This window comes from Rhinolophus ferrumequinum, chromosome X, assembly GCF_004115265.2.
Source record: "Rhinolophus ferrumequinum isolate MPI-CBG mRhiFer1 chromosome X, mRhiFer1_v1.p, whole genome shotgun sequence".
NCBI lineage: Eukaryota > Metazoa > Chordata > Mammalia > Chiroptera > Rhinolophidae > Rhinolophus > Rhinolophus ferrumequinum.
In genome coordinates, this window is record NC_046284.1 from 120,830,041 (window position 1) to 120,849,236 (window position 19,196).

General features: G+C 51.6%; 2 protein-coding genes across 12 annotated transcripts in view; one reads left to right on the forward strand and one right to left on the reverse strand.

The window, feature by feature from the left end:
* LOC117020555 (uncharacterized) overlaps positions 1 to 8,245 on the reverse strand; it is a 308,400-nt gene extending 300,155 nt beyond the window's left edge. For 2 of the 6 annotated variants that reach the window (XR_004422721.1, XM_033103138.1), the window contains exons 1-2: positions 8,135 to 8,245; positions 6,641 to 7,202 (exon numbers count right to left, since the gene is read on the reverse strand). Coding sequence is in view for 1 of the 6 variants with exons in the window: in XM_033103138.1 (XP_032959029.1) it covers positions 6,641 to 6,780 (140 nt within the window). In the remaining 5 variants the exon portion in view is untranslated. The remainder of the gene's footprint in view (positions 1 to 6,640; positions 7,203 to 8,134) is intronic. The other 4 variants (XR_004422725.1, XR_004422720.1, XR_004422722.1 and 1 more) reach the window with 3 other exon arrangements.
* PNPLA4 (patatin like phospholipase domain containing 4) overlaps positions 7,880 to 19,196 on the forward strand; it is a 36,425-nt gene continuing 25,108 nt past the window's right edge. Inside the window, exons 1-4 of one of the 6 annotated variants that reach the window (XM_033103094.1) lie at positions 7,880 to 8,028; positions 9,606 to 9,790; positions 13,341 to 13,435; positions 13,604 to 13,739. In XM_033103094.1, the coding sequence (XP_032958985.1) occupies positions 8,010 to 8,028; positions 9,606 to 9,790; positions 13,341 to 13,435; positions 13,604 to 13,739 (435 nt within the window). In that variant the 5' untranslated portion in view covers positions 7,880 to 8,009. Of the gene's footprint in view, positions 8,029 to 8,288; positions 8,419 to 8,514; positions 8,712 to 8,757; positions 8,912 to 9,605; positions 9,791 to 13,340; positions 13,436 to 13,603; positions 13,740 to 19,196 lie in introns of those variants that run through there. The other 5 variants (XM_033103102.1, XM_033103088.1, XM_033103079.1 and 2 more) reach the window with 5 other exon arrangements.

Below are 19,196 nucleotides of genomic sequence, written 5' to 3' on the forward strand. Positions count from 1 at the left end.
CATACCGGTGTGGTCTGGGCTCCGTCCTCGCCAAAGACAGCAGAATGAGGCCGCACTGGATGAGACGCCCACCGCGTCCCCAGGCTACAGGCCATGTCCAGGAAAGTGCACAGGGCCTAGCTCTCTGCATCGGCCACGAGCCCCTCCCCACCGACGAGCACGAGGAGTGGGGAGCGGGCTCGCTGGTTTTCTAGCTCATGGAGCCTCCTTTCTTCGCTCCTGAACTGTACTAATGGCGGGACGGGCTCTCCCCCGTGGCTCAGACAGGGACTTGCCCTAAATTACACCCTGAGGCCCCCCAGCCATTGTCAGCCAGTCCACACGTGCAGTTCTCACGCCACCACGCCAGCTGACGTAGACACCCAAGGGCGGGGGTCTGCACCAATGCTTTGGGCACAAACGCAGCCACCTGGCGTGAACCTGCAGAGAGAGAGCCGGGAGAGACCCTTCTCACAGCAACGAGAACGCCCACATTTAAGGGCTCGGTGGAGGACGGGCGCTGAGGCTCCTGGGACGGTCCAGCTGGACAGCGCCACAGCTCGGGGTGTCCCTTACCAACACCCTCAGGCAAGTGACCGCTGTGAACACCCTGCGCGCGCCCGCCCGGCTGCCCCTGGCCCTGGCACTGGGAGCAGCGCAGGAATGCAGTCAGGGGATGAATCCTGACTTTGCTAACGACCAGCCGTGTCACCTTTGCCTCCGCTGCGTCTCACGGAGCCATCCTGAACACGTGAGTGCCGCCAGGGGTGCCACCCTCGCGGGCTTCTCATGACTATTAACCGTGCTGGCGTGTGTGAGGCGCTTAGAAGAGGCAGACAGCAAGCGCCGTGCAACTGCATGTTCGATAAATAAAAACACATGCAAATGTGACACCCTGTCTTTCCTCTAACAAGGTAGAACAGAAAGCAAGTAAGAGCACCTGCAGAGTGTCTGAGTTACCCGCACAAGGTACCTGTGATTTGTGCCATTCTAGCACAGAAAGGAGAAAAAAACAAACAAACAAAAGAAAAACAGGCACGAGCCAAGTGTCAGGAAAAACGTGTAAGTGACGGAATGAGGCAAGATTTCAACAATTACATGTCAACGTCTAATGGAAATGCAGCCTGGGTGGATGCGAAGTGTAAGAACACGTGGGGTCGCTGGCCTGAAACGCTCGTCCACGTTGTCACGACGGTATTTATTTCGCTTTGAACGATTAAGCAGTAAGGGCATTTTTCTTTTCTAACAGAAGAAACGTGAACTTGAACAAGTGTCTATGTTCATAAAATAAGGGGACGAAGCAGAGTTACGCGTTCAACGCTATCTTGTGACTGTTTCTAGACCCTGAAGAATCCAATCTGTTTCTAAGATACAACTTGAAAACCGGGGTCATCTTTGGCACCCAGCTGATTTTTCTCAAATGTGGCATGTACGACAGGAAGACACAGGAAAATTAAATTTCGCAATTACAAAAAGCCTCCCGGAGACTCTTAAACTTCTGGGGCATTTGGGGTGCTTTCCGCTTGTCTAGTTGCTCCTTACGTGCGATGTGATTACCAGTCTGTGGCTATGCAAAGCTAGGAGTGACCTCACGCTCCCCACCGTGAGGAGAGAGAGAATAAAACACTGGAAAGCAAGCTTAGTGCTGCAAATGACAACACAAACAGGACTAAACCGCATCCGCGCAGGAATTTATAGAAATGCAAGACTGATATGAACACAGCCCTGCAGACGGACAGGCTCTCCCCGGCAACGGGTGCTGTGGGGACCACTCTGCACGTGCCATTCGGTTCCTTCACAGAGAAGGAATGCTACGCGTTCGTCATTTTAAATGGACCTGCGTACAGGGCGGCTAGGGCACTTCATCAGAACTTGAGAATTTTTTTTTCCAGGAAAAGCGGAATCAATTCAATCAATTACCCCATCCCAACGGTCCCTCCTCTCTGCCACGAGTCTCCTGAGAATTCAAGCCATGGTACGAAATGCTGGAACGACACGTCCGCCTGCGTCCTTCCAAATTTCACTTCCACTCCCTTTTCAGACTCCTGACCCATTTGACCTGTACGTGTTGTATGTGTAGTTTTCCATCTGTATGGCTTGGGATATTATGACACTTTGTCTTACACATGCAGGGAAGATGTGGTAAAGGATGTTTCCAAAAGTTTGTGTGAGCGGTGTATTTATTTCTGGTTTTAAACTAAACTGGGACATACATGAGTGGATGCCCTTTTCCAAAATGCTCTGAAGTGAGAGATGATGGGAAGACATCTGGGGTCCCTTCCTACCACAGGAAATGTTTTTGGGAAAAGGCCGTTGCCACTGCCACGCTGTCAAAAACCAAACGTCGATGTAGCACCTACTTCTCTGACCCTCCTACTGTGTGTGACGTAAGACCTTTGCCCCGAGTCCGAGCTCCACAGCTTCCCCAAGGGAAATAGGTCACAGGGAGACAGAGGCTTACACCCACTCACACCGCCTTGGTGAGCAAGAGTCTGGTCCCATCTCTACCATCGCAAATACCCCACATAATTAAAACGCAACAGGACCACGAGTTCACACTGAGCGACGTGTATGCCAAGTACTGCTGACTGTCCACGTAAACCCACCTAATGTTGCCGCTGACTTTGCAACGCACCACACATCACAGTGGTGTATTAATTTGTTCGAGGGAATACTCTCCAGATGCAAATGTATCACGCAGCCCGTTTAGGGACCTGACACATGCAGCCTGATGACTGCCAACGTGTATACCGTTTTCTGTGTCTGAGCCACCTTTCAATGCTGCTGAACACCGAGAAGTCCACGACAGGCCCCTCTGCAAAGCAACCGTATCTCGACCAAAAGAAAAGGTCACACAGCCTGCGGCAATGCCTCCTGCACAATAACAGACAGGGTGTGCTCAGTACGGACAGCAGAAGACTGGATGTATCCCAAAACGATCGACTGAGGCCACGGAGCCTGAAGCGTGCCTGCAAAAGTAAGTGGGGCTTCAAAGAACAGAAAAAAGTGCAAAGGCATTCCAGCAAGAAAAACACTGAGCTGAAAATGCACAATGTATCTTAAGACTTAAATTTAAAAAATTTTAAAAAAATCTAAGTCTAGCCCAGCCCTTGTCATAGATTAGACACTAAATGAAGTTTATTTGGCGAGTGAGCAAAAACGTGAAGGCAAATGATTAGATACGTGATTTATCTGGAGTTAAGACCTTGGTCGGGGAAATGGTCCCCTTTTATATCTTTGCTCCTAATGCAAATGATGTTCTTTTTACAATAACCGACTTTATGACACAGCTTCCAGAAACAGGAGGCGTCACAAAGAGTTACTGCCATCACTGACAAATGGACAAAGGGTCGTTTCAACTAACTGCCAGCCTTGCTTTTTTTCTCCCCTCCCTCTTTTCCAGATGTGAACAAATTCCCCAAATGCTAAAAATAAACACCCTCATAGGCCACACTTATTAAGGACGTTTACCGTTTCTTACGTCAAATTTTCACCATCTAAGTATGAATACCAACTACAAATTCTGAGTGGAAAAAGAAATGAAAGAAGCTGCAAGGTGGAGAGATCCCCGGCGGCAGAACGGCCGCTGCTTGGCGCGTAGGCAGAGCTCGGCCTCTCCTTCCTTCCCTTTTTGGATCAGGGTGGGAAGGAGGACTTGTGCACAGGCTTTACAACTGGGAGACCTGGGCAGGTGATCTCTGCCTCTGGATGGATGTGGAAACCTGAACTCGAAATTCTCACCTACTGCGCCTCCCTACCTCTCATCCCTGTTGGAAAGCTGACAGGAGACAATGCGTAGGACAGAGTGGCACGGAACGGGCACTCATAAGTTTAGTCCTTATTAACAAGACTCCAGTACATGGGAGGAGACGCAAAACCAAAACAGACCGAAACTCTCCTTGTGTCTCTTTGAAATGAGGCGATTCGACAATTGGGTGTTTTGCAATTAGGGGGTTTCTCGTCAGTCCTGAGTAGGTCCGGTACTCCGAAAATGCAGTATTTTGCTGAATTTGAGGGTGCATGAGGCTCCAAAGCTGACATTCTGTGTAGCACTCAACAGGTATCCCTTATCTTACACGGGTACTATTTCCCCCAGAAGCCCTGCCGTTGTGAGAGCATGATTTGGAAGATGACGAACAGGGCGATTTCTGTCCGTCTGCCAAACTGTGCCCCTGAGTGGCCAGATCAAGGACCTGCTGTTCGGCCACCAACCTTACAGGGAGGACCACACACTGTCTCCTACCGGGGCTTTTAGGAATACTCAGGACCCCGCCATGCAGTTGGCTCCCCGCAACACCACCACCTGGCTGCCGAAGACCTGAACCGCTTATCTGTAAGAGACGGTTTTCCAGTATGAACATTTGGAAAGGTGATCGGCTCTATCTTACACGTGCACAGCCTGTCACTGGTGACGACGGTAATTCAGTAATTAATTCTAACCCAGTACTAGACACACTCGGAGAAGCTCTACCACCTCTACTTCTCAGCGCCATGCGTCACATCGTATTTGAACCTTTCACATGTTAAATTACAATCAGGCTTCTAAACAAATGTTACATTTCAAAACAGTTTCTCTAGAATAGGAATAACTTGATACTTAGTTTCTCTGCCGCATAAGGAACACCTACAGATTATTATGTATCCTCAGGTGTATCTGATCCTAAAGTACACTTCTTCAGGATGTCTATTTGTTTTCAGATGTTACCAGTCTTTTGCTACGTGTATGTATTTCGACACATGTAACAGAAATACCCATGACATGTTGTAAGTGTATAACTCACGTACTTCTTGAATTCCTCTAAGTAGTCGGTTCTTCCAGGGTATTCCTAACAGAGAGAAAACAGGTGCAATGGAAAAAACACTTAAATTAGTGAGAACTCTTTCCCTTGCAAGACTTCAACACGGTTCCAAGTAGCTTAAGAAAATAGCAAGTGCAGGTGCTGCATGGGATTGAGTTAGGGAAGGCCCCAGGTGTATGCAGCACAGGCCAGGAAATGCCAGCACACCGAGGCGCCTCTCTCTCTGTCTCTCTCTCTCTCTCTCTCTCTGTTTCTGGGCGCGGGTTCCCTCTAAGGTGGCCCCCTCGCGAGGACCCTTGCACTCTGTCGTCCTTGGACATACGGTGAGTGGGAAAATCTGCAGCCTCTTTCTCTGGGGGTTCAGAAGAGAAGTTCTGTTCTGCGTCACGACTGCAGAAGTGCCTTTCTCTGATTTCTACGGCGCTCTCGAAACAAGGGATGGCTTCCACTAGGCGCAGAGGGCGTGCCAACATCAGTGGTCCCCTGGGACCCCGCGGAGAGGGCACTGCTGTGGGCGCCAGCAGCATGGCCCCATTCCCCTGAAGTGCAAGGGCATGCATGTAGCCTGCACAGGGCATCAGGCGCACCAGACATGCTTCCGGGAGGAGGCGACCAGGATGGAGACTCAGCAGGGGGAGGGAGAGGGAGGCGGTTGCAGGGGCCAAGCCAGCAGCATAGCCCACAGAGGTGTCGACATGTGTTCAGCGGCCACGATTGGGAAATAAAGGAACGCTACCTGGACAGCAGAGTGAAGAACAGCTCAGACTCAGAGACTGTGAGACAAGGTCCTGTGCTTGGGGCAGAGGTGTGGCAAGCGTCCCTTAGCCTGTACCTTTCTCCCTCTTCATGGAATACCGGATAAAACCTTGTGGGAGGAAGCCGGGGGCGGGCAAGGAGCGTCAGGCTTGGGCACCTCGTGTTTGTGCCCGGTGTCCTTGTAGGAGCCACGCACAGCTCCTAAGGGTTTCCTACTCCAGCTCAGGGCACACCCCAGATCCCTGTGGTTTTGCAAGAGCACGTGACCACGCCTCTGTCACTGTGCATCGGATGTCTGCCTGCCCACTGGACTGGTACCTCCCTGAAGAAGAAGAAGAAGGGATTCTTGTCTACCTGGTATGCTCTGTACCCACACGGATGTGCTATGCGATGAGTACGTAACACGTTTCATAAATGCCTAGATACATAAACCAGTTCAAAACTACATTAGTCAAAAACCAAGAGCAGCAAACGCAAGCAAATGAATTACTGAAAAACGTTCCTACAGAGCAATGAAATTACCATATACACACATCACGAGAGTAATTTCCTTAAATCCAACATCCAAATAAATATTGGTTCATCATATACTGTGCGCCAAGTGTCGCGCTTGGCACTGAGATTACAAAGACAAACGCGAATGGATCTGGTATCTCTGATGCTATGGCAGGTCTGTCTGTCTCAGCACTGCTGACGTCTGGGGCGGGGGCCGCCCTGCGCCCTGGGGTGCTGAGCAGCGTGCCTAGGCTGTACCCACCAGATGCCAGGAGCACCCCCGTGTGACAAGCAAAAGTGTCCCCAGACGTTGCCACATATTCTCTAAGGGATGCTTGGTTATTAAGCACTGCCATAGGGAGAGAGAGGGAGAGAGACAGAGAGACAGACAGAGACAGGGAGAGACAGGGAGAGACAGGGAGAGAGAGAGCTGGGGGAGAGGGAGGAGGGAGATGACTGACAGATGGATAGAAAGACGATAGATAAAACTGATGATCGATACATACACGTATGACATGGGGTAGAAGGGAAAAACAAGGAGAGCGCTTAAAAGAGAGTCTGGCACTTTTTCCACACTTTTGCCAAGACAAATGAAACGGCACCTTACTCACCAGAGCGTGTGGTGATGACAGGTGACTGTCTTTCCTTCCAGCAGAGGACCCCGGAACGTGGTGTTGGTCCAGGCTGCCGGGGACACATTTCTGTGCGTCTTCTCACTACTCTCCACGGACAGTGCCCACACGCAGGCCATCGCAGCTCTGCCACCACAGATTCCGGCTGCGTGGACTTGTCTGTCCTTCAGCTTTCCGTGTCAGCCCATCGCTTTAAACCGGGTCAGCCCTGGAGTTGGCCCAAGGCTTCCCGCTTTGCTCGGCGTGGCCATCGCTGGGGATTCTGGTAAAATGCAGCTTCTGCTTCAGGACACCTGGTAGGAGGCCTGCGAGTGTTCCTTTGTCACCGGCTGCCTGGAGGAAGCTGTCGCGGGAAGCTGGCACTGGACCACAGAGCGAGGGGGCCGCGGAAGGATGAAGGAACGAGCGTTTCTCCGTCTGTGTCCTGATGTTCACCTCACCTTCGCCTCACTCAGGGCTAGTGGCCGTAAGGAATTCAGGGCGTCCCGGGGTCGCGCTCTGCTTACGCATTAGGGTGTTTCGGGGTCAGCTGTCTCAAAGGCTAGGAATGAGAATTAAAAACAAAATATCTCTCTGAGTCATCACATCCATGGATCTTGCTTAGTGCTGTGGGGGAGGCCAGGTGACGGGCACCCCAAAAACAGGAGCAAGCAAAAAGCCAAGGTCAAGGCCCTTTGGGAAGCTTCCTGCCTCTATTTTGCTTAAGGCATACAGTCTCACGTTTTTCAGACTCTCTTCTGGAGCATCAGTGAGAAGTAAATCTGTCCTTTAAAAGAAGGACCTGGAGACCCATCAACCAGGAAGTCTGAGCGCCCGCCAGGCTTGGAGATTAGGATTAAACAGGGAAGACATGGTTCATGGAGAAATATTTGTCAGGGTCCTTTGAATTTTCTGGGGGAGGAAGGGATGTCAGGCAGCTTGGCCACCATTTAAAGCTGCCTCTGAAGTCTGTCCAGAGCCAGTGGTGCCACCGGACGAAACAGTGGCTGTCTGTTGAAGGCTCGCTATGGCAGGAGCTTTACAATTTAGCAGCTGAGTCACCTGGGAAGCTCAGAGAGGTTGTGCAACCTGCCCAAGGTCACACAGCATAAGGCTGACTAAGGACGTGAACGATGCCCAAGCACTTTCCAATAAAGTCCAGCCTTTCCAATAATTCGTAGGTAAAAATCATAGGTAGGCCTTGAAAACAAAAGCTGCCCGGCATCCGGGGCCAAAACGTAGTCCCTGGAGCCCGCCCTCGGAGACAGAGGGACCGCCCCGAGGGTGGGGACAAGGAGAGGAACCACTTCCGGAAGACAGCCGCCCAGAGCGGCGAGTACTTCCGGTGCGCCGCAACTGAGGGTCGTTCATGGTCAGCGGGCTCGCAGGTGAGGGCCGCCCCGCAGGTGGCGCTAAACGGCGCCCAGGGACTCAAGCGCATCCCTAGGTGTCCGAAGACAATATGCCTCCAGACAAGAAAGTCCCATATCTTACCCGCACTCGGGGACGCCCGGGTCCAGCGGCCCAGTGCGCGCCGCTTTGCGCCCAGCCTTTTAAATAGAGCAGGCGGGGCCTAGCGGACGCCCGCGTCGGCGCGATGACGTCACAGACGCGCGCCGGTAGGCCCGCCCCAACCCCTTCCGCAGGACCTGCCTGGACCTGCGCACGGCGTACGTGGCCCGGCCCTGATAGGCGGGGCGGCTTTGAGTGACGGCCCGGCCCCGCCTTCCGGCCAAGGGGGTGGGGCTTGTTCACGGAAGTGCGGCAGGCCTGCATTGGTAGGGCGGAGCGCGGGGCTGAGGAGGGTCAGAGTGGGGCGGGCGAGGGGCCGGCGAGGGCGGGCGCGGGGCGGGCTTCTGCTCCCAGAGGTTGCTCCGTGCTCCGGGGATGTGTGCGCAGTAGCATCAGGCGCCCGAGCCTGGTATGGCGGCGGTTGCATACAGAGCGTGCGCGGGCCCGGCCCGCCACCTGCCGCGTGCACATTCTATCCCCACCCCCGATCTGCAGAAATTAAACCCAAACCGGGGCTTGGCTGCAATAGCTGAGCTTGCTCCGGCACCACCCCAACCAGGTGCATCCGTACAAAGAGTCTTAAGTTTCTAAATTCGAGGCCTGGGCCGGGTCCCGGAATTGGGGTTCTCGGAGCCCCGAGGAAGCCCTAAGGGCCTCCAACTGAGCAGCATTGTGGAGACACGATGTCATCCACGCGGTGAAATCCTGCCCTCGGAGGCTTCGGCGGCGGGTGTAGTTTTACGGTGAAATTCGTTACAGGTGATCAGATGGTGCGGAGGACACCTCTTTGAGCCTGCAATTGCCCTCGCCGGTCATGACCTCGGGCTGCTGCAAAACTTGCCTATGAAATATATTGCATGGTTGAATAATTGCTTATTGCATTATTGAATAATTGTAGGCATCCGTTCTTTGCCGAAAATGTGGTTTCTTGGAATGGAAACGGGAGGGGAAGGAGCGGGGACCTCTTTGAAATGAAATCGTGCACTTGCAAAAAGCACATGTGCGCTTCGTTTGGGATTTGCTATATAGTCTACGAATGATTTTACTTTTCCACAATGTAGCGCTCCCCTGAAAAGTTTAAAGATCAAGTAAACAGACCAAATGCCTTGCCAATTGGAATGTATCCATCTTGTTTCTTGCCAAGCCATTAAATAGTGGATTGTGTCATCCGGACAAATATGGAATGTTGGAACTTTTTTTAATTAATAAAACTTGGGGTGGAGGTGTCAGAGGGGAAAAAAATAACAAAAACTATTGATTGGGTCAAGGTGACAGAGGTGGGGGAAGTTTCCTTGAAAGATTTGGGTGTTTAATTAGACCTTAACTGAAAATATTGTGCTTAGAACAGAACACTGTACATTCAAAGAAAGGCTTAGAATCATGACTCCGCAGCATGTGGCATAAACCATCCCAGTTTACGGCTTTTCTGGTTTTTGTGTCGCCAATTTTGCAGCTGGAATGAAGCACATCAACTTGTCCTTTGCAGCCTGTGGGTTTCTGGGCATTTACCACTTGGGGGCAGCATCAGCACTCTGCAAACACGGTCAGAAGCTCCTGAAGGAGGTGAAGGCGTTTGCAGGGGCTTCTGCAGGATCCTTGGCTGCTTCTGTCCTGCTAACGGCACCCGAAAAAATAGAGGTAATTAAGTAGTTACTAGGATGCGTTCCTCAGCAGGAAATTAAGACTGAACAGCAAAGATGAGTGTCAACTCTAACATGGACGTTAACTGCAGAGAAATAATCCTCTGCCTGGGCAACACAAAGGGTTAAAACTCTGAAAATTTTAATCAATGGGGGTCGATGCTGTGGATTTGGAAAAGATTATTCTGGGGTGACAGTGAGACTGGAAATATAATGCCTTGTTTTACTCTTGAATGTTTATTGAGTCTTGAGATTCCAGCTCTGTTTCCAGCTCTGTGTCTTGCAAGCAAAGGATATTTCTTCCTTATCTGATCCTGAGAAGAGAGCTGGGGCCTGTTTTCAAGGCCTTGAACACGTGGCCCATAATTCTGTTCACAAATAGGCATATACATCGAAAAGAAGGTGGGCCTATAATTTCTATTAAGTGGAGTGACAGTAGAATTTCATTTGTTCCATTCTCACAGTACGAAGAAACCTTGAATGCCAAGCAGTTTCTCCAGAAGTAATAAAAAGCAGCCTTCCTTAAGTATTTCATTTAATGAAGTCTATGTTTGAAACATCTGTGTTCTGCTCCCAGACAGGAATGTTACGTTTGTGGGCTTCTGTAGCTGGAGATCATGACATCTGTGAATTACATACCCAAGTGGGTTTGAACAATGATTCACATCCAAGAATACATGTATGTCACATTTCCGTTTTAAAACTACCGCAATTTACACAGGAGAAAGAACTCTTGTTTTCAAGTCTGTGCTGAGCAGCTTGTGAAAGAGAAACTGGATATGAGGCCAAGTACTCAGAAATCCACGTTATCTTTTCTTCTAGTCTTTATACGGTGGCTTAGTGGGGAGCTAAAAAGGGGGATTAAAAGCTGTAGAGATTGCACAGGAGCAGAACCTGAAGTGTGCAAACTCCTCAAACTAGCCGTCACAGGCTCTGAGTTGCAAGCGACTTCCCTCCCATACTTTGTTTTGTTTTTGAAGCAGGTTCTACCGCCGCCGGGTCCTGTCCTCCATTGAAGTGCAGTCTTTCCTTTCGTTGGGGCAAATCCTGAGCTCTGGAGTTGGGTAGACGGGGCTGGGAATCCACAGCAGACTTTGAAATGTACTAAGTGTGATTTAGAATTAACGTGATCTGGAAATACTGCACTAATACAGCCCCTTCCCTGGGATTCTGTGATGGTCAGATATGCAGCGGTTTACCAGAATCTGAGACTGGAATCTCCAGGTTCTTAAATCAGATGACCTGTTCTTACTATTCAACAAATTAGACACCCAGTTGTATTGTCTAATTGCGCTGGTGGGACATAAGAGTAGGTCCTATTGCTGCTCACATTGGAAGCTGGAAAAGGACTCTTTCACCTCAGGCATCTTCATGCTCCTTTTGCCAAATAAATGTTCGGCCATTTGACTTCAGGTTATTTTGTTTATCTTCTGTTCAGCCGTGGAAACACGCAGCCTGTAGGACGGCTTTGAGTTTTCTGAGCAAAACTTCCTACCCACTCCAATCCCTGTTGGCTCTGTTCTTGCGGATGGCGTGCGTGCGCTGTGTGGTCGTGTGACAAATACGCGAGTAACTAACCTAGTTCTGAGTGATGGGTGCATAATTACGGGGAGCACGTGATGCCGGCGTATTTTGGGTGCTACGCAGATGTAGACGTTGACATGTTAGGAGCTGGGTGCTGCCAGTCTTTCCTCCTCATTTGCTTGGTGTCAGACAGTGGGGAACCCAGGTGAGTAAGTCCATCCCTTAATACATTTCCAGTCTGGTCAGGGCCGTGTGTGTGTGTGTGTGTGTGTGTGTGTGTGTGTCTAAAATTAACACAAGAAAATAGGCGAAGTGGGCAGTCTAGCAGAAAAAGCACACAGCTGGGGAGCGCACGCATTGCTCACTGAGAAGCTTCCATCAGCATCCTGCCTCCAATCCTCACATCTTGTAGCAGTTCGACTGATTTCCCCGAACACAGATCCGATGATCTCAGTCCCCTCCGTCCCCTCCGTCCCCACCCCCACCCGGGGCTCCCGATGACTCAGGATGGGGTCCAGGCCACCTGGCGTGCCTCACAAGACCCCGTGTGATGTAGCCCTCTCTGGGCTCCCAGAGGATGCACTCAAGCCTCTGCCCTCTGTGACCTGTCCTCTTGTCTTTGCCCATCACCCGCTTCCACCCCCACGTCCCGTCCAACTGCTCATCATGTTTCCGGTCCCAGCCTATGTGTCCTGTTGGAGGGAAGGCTTTGGGGACCCCTGAGGTTGGAGGTTGACGCCCATTCTACTGGTTTCCTGTTGTTGCTGCAATCAATGGCTGTAGCTTAGTGGCTTCAAACCACACACATTCTGTTACAGTTCTGGAGGTCCCAGGTCTGTAAAGGGCTCGCGGGGCTCACACGCGGGGCGTCTGCAGGGCCATGCTCTCTCTAGGGGCCCCGAGGGACGATCTCATTCCCGGCCTCTTCCAGCTTCTAGAGGCTGCCTGCATGTCCTGGGTCGTGGCCCGTTTCTCTATCTTTAAAGCCATATGCATAGCATGTCTCTCACTTCTAAGCACCTTTGTGATGACCTTGGGCCCACCTGGGTCATCCAGGATTGTCTCCCCTCTGGAAATCTTTAACTTAATCACACCTGCAAAGTCCCCTTTGCCCTGTAAAGTCACATATTCACAGGTTCACAGGGGACAACAGTGTGGACTTCTCTGGGGGTAGGCGGGAGCTTGAGCCTGCCTCCCTCACAGGGGACAGACAACACTGGGACCTACCCCCTGAGGCACTCCCAGGTGTCACAAGGGCAGAGGTTCTCTGTTTCTCATTCTCGTGCAATCCCCATGACGCGCCCAGTGGCTGGTACCTGGGAGGTTGCTGAATGAATGAATGAATGAGTGAATGAATGAAAGACAGACCTGAGTTCAAATCCTGGCTCTGACTCTCACGTTCGATGAGATATTCAGGAAGATGCTTCACCTCTGCGAGCCTGCTTTCTCACCTGTCGAACAGGTGGTTGTACGCACCTTGCAGGGTTAGGTGAAGAAGAGCGGACAGAGGCTGCATCTGCGGAGCTCAGCCCTGCTTGGCCAGTAGAGCCCCGTAGGACACGACGAAACCTGATCCACAAAGCCTCTGATTTGGTTCTTGCATGACAGGCCTCCTGAGTCGGGGCCCTCTCTGATGTTGGGGTCCTCCTTAGTAATCAGTGCGGTTGCTGAGACGGAGCTGGGTGGGAGAGGAGGCTGGCTGTTGGAGAGACTGTGAAAATGCGCTGCATTAGAAGCGAGCCCTCAAGGATTTCCCACACGGGAGCAGCGCCGTTTGAGGTGATATAAATAGAAAAGATTGGACCTGAGAGAAGCCTTCCTTAGCTCGCCTGGTGACCAGGAATGGTGGGGCAGGACCAGGCCGGGTCGGGGGGTTGCCGACCCCGTGGAGGAGTGTGGCTTCCAAAGACTGACGTCCGTCGGGTGGATAGGGTCCAGGTGCAAGGTGTGGGATCAGCCCACTGTTCTTGAACCAGAATGCATTTTTTCACAAACCGTCGTCACCTATTAATTTTCTCTTTCAGGAATGCAACGCATTTACCTACATGTTTGCTGAAGAAATCCGGAGGCAGTCTTTCGGGGCAGTAACACCTGGCTATGATTTCATGGCCCGATTGAGGTATATGTGTCTACAGTACAGGGTACGTGTGCCCCAAAGCATGTGAGAGCAGTGTCCAGGACACGCTCTGACCCATGGCAGGCGCAGCTCGGCCCTCCCTCTTCTGAAACACATACAAGGCGTTCGGTAACCAAAGGTGAATGACCCCGGGCCCTTTCTCCCCTTTAGAAGTGGAATGGAATCCATTCTGCCTCCCAACGCCCACGAGCTGGCCCACCACCGGCTACACGTCTCCATCACCAACACCCAGACCCGAGAAAACTACCTGGTGTGCAGCTTCTCCTCCAGGGAGGACCTCATTAAGGTAACACGGCGGCGCTTCCCGCCAGAGGAAGTCAGCAAGCCTGGGGTAAATGCTTCTCCCAAGCAGTGAGTGCTCCCGCTTCCCGTAGATCCAGCATTTCCTGTCACCCCTAGGAGACGCGAAGCGCCCAGTAAGTTCCGTGCTGATGTGTGGGTCCACCACCTCGAGACACACAGCTCCATTTGTCTGGTGGGGGTCCCCACGCTCACCTTTACTCTGGGAAGCAGGTCACCTGTGCAGTTCCTTCAATGTATGTGGCTACTACGATACTTGGCTGCTGATGTGAGACTGTGTAAATAAAGCTTCTGTCTCGTTCAGGCCTTCCCCAGAGCTCCTGGAAACCAGGCAGGACACGTCTGACTAATGCCCCTTTATGTCCTTCCAACAGAAGACAAGGGGGAGGGAAGTTCTGTGGCAGACGAGGTTACACGGATTGCCATGGGAACAGGTTCTGGAACCCAGCTCTCCACTTGTCCATCTAACGCTCCCGGTTTCTTTCTTCTCTTTGGAGTGGAGGCTTTTGTCTCCAAAGACCTCTGAAAGTTGGTTGGTTGAGAATTCATTACCTCGGGGAACTGTAGTTGGGCGTCTGATGTATAAATGACAGTGCTGGCTAAGGTACTACGTTCAATATTTGTAAATTGGAAAGGATGCACTTTTATAAGAGCTGGGCAATTCTGTTTTCTGTTTCCTTTCGTGGGAATGATAACAGGCTTCGGTGATACCGAGAAGCTGTGTTTGGATGCAGAAGGGGACGGACTGAGCGTGAGCGGTCGAAGTCCGCCTGAGTTAGATGACAGACGCATCGATTCTTCCTATCACATCTCGTGTTCGAGTTTCACTATTTGAAGGCCATCACTTGAAATACCTAATGAAATGTTGAACTGACAAGGAAACTACTCTGATTTAAGAGATTAGAATATTTGTACTCGGCGGACCGAATACGCCAGTCTCTCACTAATGCATTAATAGTCGTTCTGTCTTAGAAAAAGACACTTTTCTGTCGTCTTGTTATAACCGTATGTAGCCGTACAGAATATAAAGGGAGAAGCGGGTCCATCCATGGCTACGTTGTCACCATCTGTCGACGCCAGGACAAATACATAAGGCTTTCAGTGTGCTGGAATACCGCTTCCGGTTTGTGTGGGACCAAGGCTTTGTGTCATTGTGTCATGACATATGACGGAGATTCTTCCCCCAGCGTTGAGTGTCCTTAGCTACCCAGTGAGCAGTGGCAGAGCCCTGGTGGTCCCTACGACCCATCCTGGTTTCCTTATCACTGTGGAGCACACTGAGTAGGTTCCTGCTTTCCTCGTTTAGGTTGTAGTGTCTCCTCCTCGACTAGAATGGAGGCTCCAAGGGGGCAGGGTTGCAGTGTCTTGCCCCCCACCCTCGCCCCAACGCCAGCCACCCCCCTCAGGCTGTGCGCAGTGCATGGAGACGGACGAATAAATAAATGAACGGAGGTGGCGTCTGCTACAATGGCACGATTTACAACACGAGAGAAGAACACAGACGCTGGACCTACATGCTCAGGGACCTGGACAGAATAAACTAGCTGGGACGACCGTCCAGGGGTCTGACGTTCTCCCTAAGGACACTGCACGCTGGAGAGAATCCCTGCCTCTCTATTCCTTTTAGGTGGACACGTGGCTGGCTGAAGAATGACCCCCAGTGACGTCCGCAGCCCAGTCCCCAGCGCCTGTGCCCATGTCACCTTGCGTGGTGAAAGGGATGAGACTGCAGATGAGATTGAGGGAAGGGACTTGAGGTGGGGACATGATCCTGAATTATCTGGGGGAACCCACACCAAGCACGCGAGTCCTCAAAACTGGAGCTCGTTCCTGGGTTCCCAGTGCTGCTTCTGAGATGCAGGACTGCTCGCGGGAGAACAGCAGAGGCTTCTGGGAGCTGCAGCCCACTCCCACTGCCAGCCCGCATGGCAGAGGGGACCGAGTCCTGCAGCCGGAGGGCCGGGCTTCTGCCAGCAGCTCATTGAGTGAGGATGCATTCTCCCGGAGCCGCTGCAAAGAAGGCGACCCTGCCAGCACCTTGGTTTTGCCCGCAAGACACAGGTCAGATTCCAGCCACCAGACCGCAGGGTCATACATCTGTGTGGCTTTTAAGCCTCCAGGTTTCCGGGGGTTTCTCTGGCAGCAATAGCAAACTAGGGCAATACGTAAACATGATTTTTTTTTTCACTTTCCTTTGTTTTGGATAATAACTATTCAGACAATTGGTGTGATTACTTGAGTTCATTGAACAGAAGAGAAACCGTTGACACAAATGTATAATACCTTGTAAGGAGAATAATTGAATAATGAGCAGTTAACGTAGGTTATACAAGAAGCGTTTTAAATGTTTAGCAAAGCGCTCAAAAAAGAAGGAAGGCTGCGCAGTGCCTGCATAGCAGATGGCAGCTTTAAAAATGGACGAAATAGATATGCCTAGAATATTCACGAAGCAGTTAGTTCAAACGAACAAGACTGGGTGAAGAAGACGAGACGAGGGGAAAAGGAAAAACATGAAGGGGAAAGGAGAAGAGCCTCTTGTGAGCAGTGGCAGTATCAAGCTTAGGTGTTCTGATGAGAGCAGAGGCCCATGAGAGCACGGACGAGGTGCTGCTGCGTGAGGATGGTTGTTCTGACGGTGTGGGTCGGTTGGGAACGAGGGAAGAAGCCACCTGCCACATCCTCGAGTAGACACGGCAAGGCTCTGAGTTCTGAAAGCCAAGAGCAAAGGAGGTGCTCACCAGGGGTAACACGAGTCTCCAGGCACTTCGCATGGCTGGCTGTGCACACACAGCCTCGGGTTCCCTTTCCACTGTGCGGGAAGTCTGCAGATGAGAGGGAGAGACAGAGAGACCCATCGGTCAAGGTGAAACCCGGAGGTGCAGTAGCTCAAGTTCTAGTTGAGAGCCGGTAGAGGAATGTGGGCAGGTCCGAAATACTGGTGATAGTGAACAGCCATCCTGCATTGTGTGTGTCTGTTCGTCATTAACTCGTTTATTACGAACTAGTTGAATTTTTTAAAAACGCTGCGCTTCTCGTTAACCACCAGTTCACCATGCTTTTTATTATAGACAGGTGTCTAGGTACCTGAAAATCCAACTAGACGCCTCTGGCAGGTGTGCGTGCGTGCGTGTACTTTTACGTCCCTTCTTCATGCTGTCTTGGATTATGGCTTTCTGTTCGTCTGGTGTTCGTCTCTAGCTCTGTGATTCCCGACAGTGTCCTCTGGGACTTACCATGTTGGAGCTTCTGTTTTCTCAACTGTGACACGGAAAGAAGCGACCCCCAGGCGTGCTGCCTGTAGCCAATGTTTAGTACGTAATGAATGAGTAAGAAGAAAGCACACGTACTCGTGGGTCTGACGTTGTGGATTGCCGCTTTCTTGTCTGCGGACTGAGTAGCGCTCATCCTTTCTTACACGTTTAGCTCTTTGGCCCCTTACTGCCCATCTTTGCTTGTGAACAGTGTGCTACCCTCCGACTGTGAGAGCTCGGGAAGTGGCTGGCCACCCGGGGGGTGGTGGTAGGAGCTGGGCCTGTGGGAGGAGATGAGGTTAGGAGGCTGGGGCCCTGGTGAACGGGACCAGTGCCCTTACACAGAGACCCCCGCGAACCCCTCGCCCCTCCACCATGTGAGAACAGTGACAAGCTGATTCTCCAGAACTGTAACAGATACATGTCTGCTGTTTCTAAGGCATCTGGTTGAGGATGTGTTGTGAGCACAGCCCTCATGGACTGAGACAGGACGTGGGTACTGAGAAGTGGGGGTGCTGCTGAAAGAAATACCCACACATGTGGAAGTATCTTTAAAACTGGGGGTGGGGGGTGGGCAGAGGCTCAGCGACTGGAGGCGCCTACTAGAAAAATCCCGCATTACCCTCTGCATTCTGGGAAGGGCTTGAAAGGAAAAGGGGGAGCTGCAGAGATGGCGTCCACTTTCTTAGAGCACCCCTCCGCAGTCCTGAGCAGAACGTCAGTAGCACAGGGAATGGAAAGACCAGTGAGAGCGGGCGGTCCGACTGGGCATCCGACGAGGCAGTTTGTGAGGCATGCTCAGGGAGTGGGCTGGTGTCTCTCCACGGCTTCTACTGACACGCAGGAAGAGAGAAATGACTCAACCAGGGACTCATTCATCAAAAGCGCAACGGAGCCGAAGGATTTGGAACAGTCTCAGCCCGTCCTTAAGGAAAACAATGAGAGCCTCTTCCGAACAGAAGGAGTGGGGCCACGTGGTCACATAGGCGTCTGATGAGGACATGAGCCGGCCATCTGAGCAGAAGCCAGGACCTGTTGTCCAAGACAGTGGAGGGACGCCCGACCCCAGAGGCCTCAGACGTCGCCAGGGTACCCCCTCTGATCACAGGCCCAGAGGGCCAGGGCTCCAGCGAGCGTAAGGCCACTGCAGAGACCCCCACTAGAGCCGTGCCCAGCGAAGCCACCGGGGCGGGGCCACCCCCACCCCGCCCTGCCCACCCCCCAGGACCCTAGACCATCCAGCAACCAGCATGCAGTGTGTCCAGCTGCGGGGAGCCACGGGCAGCAGCCCAGGATCAGAGCGACGTACATTATCACGGACCCTCTGAGGTTCCTTTGCTTGGGGGCCCCTTTACACCTTGTCCCATGAAAGTCCAAATGTGTACGTGTTACACATCACCTTGTAGAAATTCCAGATTTTATTCTGGGATTTATTTATTTATTTATTTTCCCAGAAGGAAACATACAATCTGGAAAGGCAAGCACATTTTAACGTTAGCCTCAGCAGAGCGTAATCAGGGAGGTAAATCCTGTTTCAAAGAGTCCTGTCACCTCCACCGCTGAGCAGACATGACCTTGAAATGGATCGTGCCACAGCATGGGGGGGCGCACTGCCACTTTTCTGAATGAGCACACATCAGTGAATTGTTCAGGTTCCAAACCGACCCCCGCACGTGGCCTGAAATGGTCTGACCGATGTGCATGAACTCCCTTTGATGTTTTCTGCCCAGAAGGCTTCCATGCACGATGGAGTCCCTCGTGGGAAGAAGCACCCGTTCCCACTGCTAGGATGTCCTACATTTCCCTGCACACAGCCAGACACTCCTGCAGCGAGATCTCTCCTCACGTGGAGCTGCCTGGAGGTGATCTAAGGACGGAATTTCAGATTGGCCATTATCTCGGGAAGACTGGGGGGAGAAAAATGTGAATCTGACTTTGAATTCCAACGGCACCAGCAGGTTCTGAGTAAACAGCCATATTCTCATTAAACTCCACAGTCAACTTTCAGCATAAATGAAACTTGTTGGGAATTTATTCTCCAAGGAAGCCAGGCCCCGTCATTTTCTAAACACCCCTTTTCTGTAAAATGTGGAATGAAGAGAGCTTGTCGGAACGTGCGCTGCATACACACTTGGCAATGCTTTATAGAGTTGCTACAGGAAGTCAGTGACGTTTATTTTTATCGTTGCATA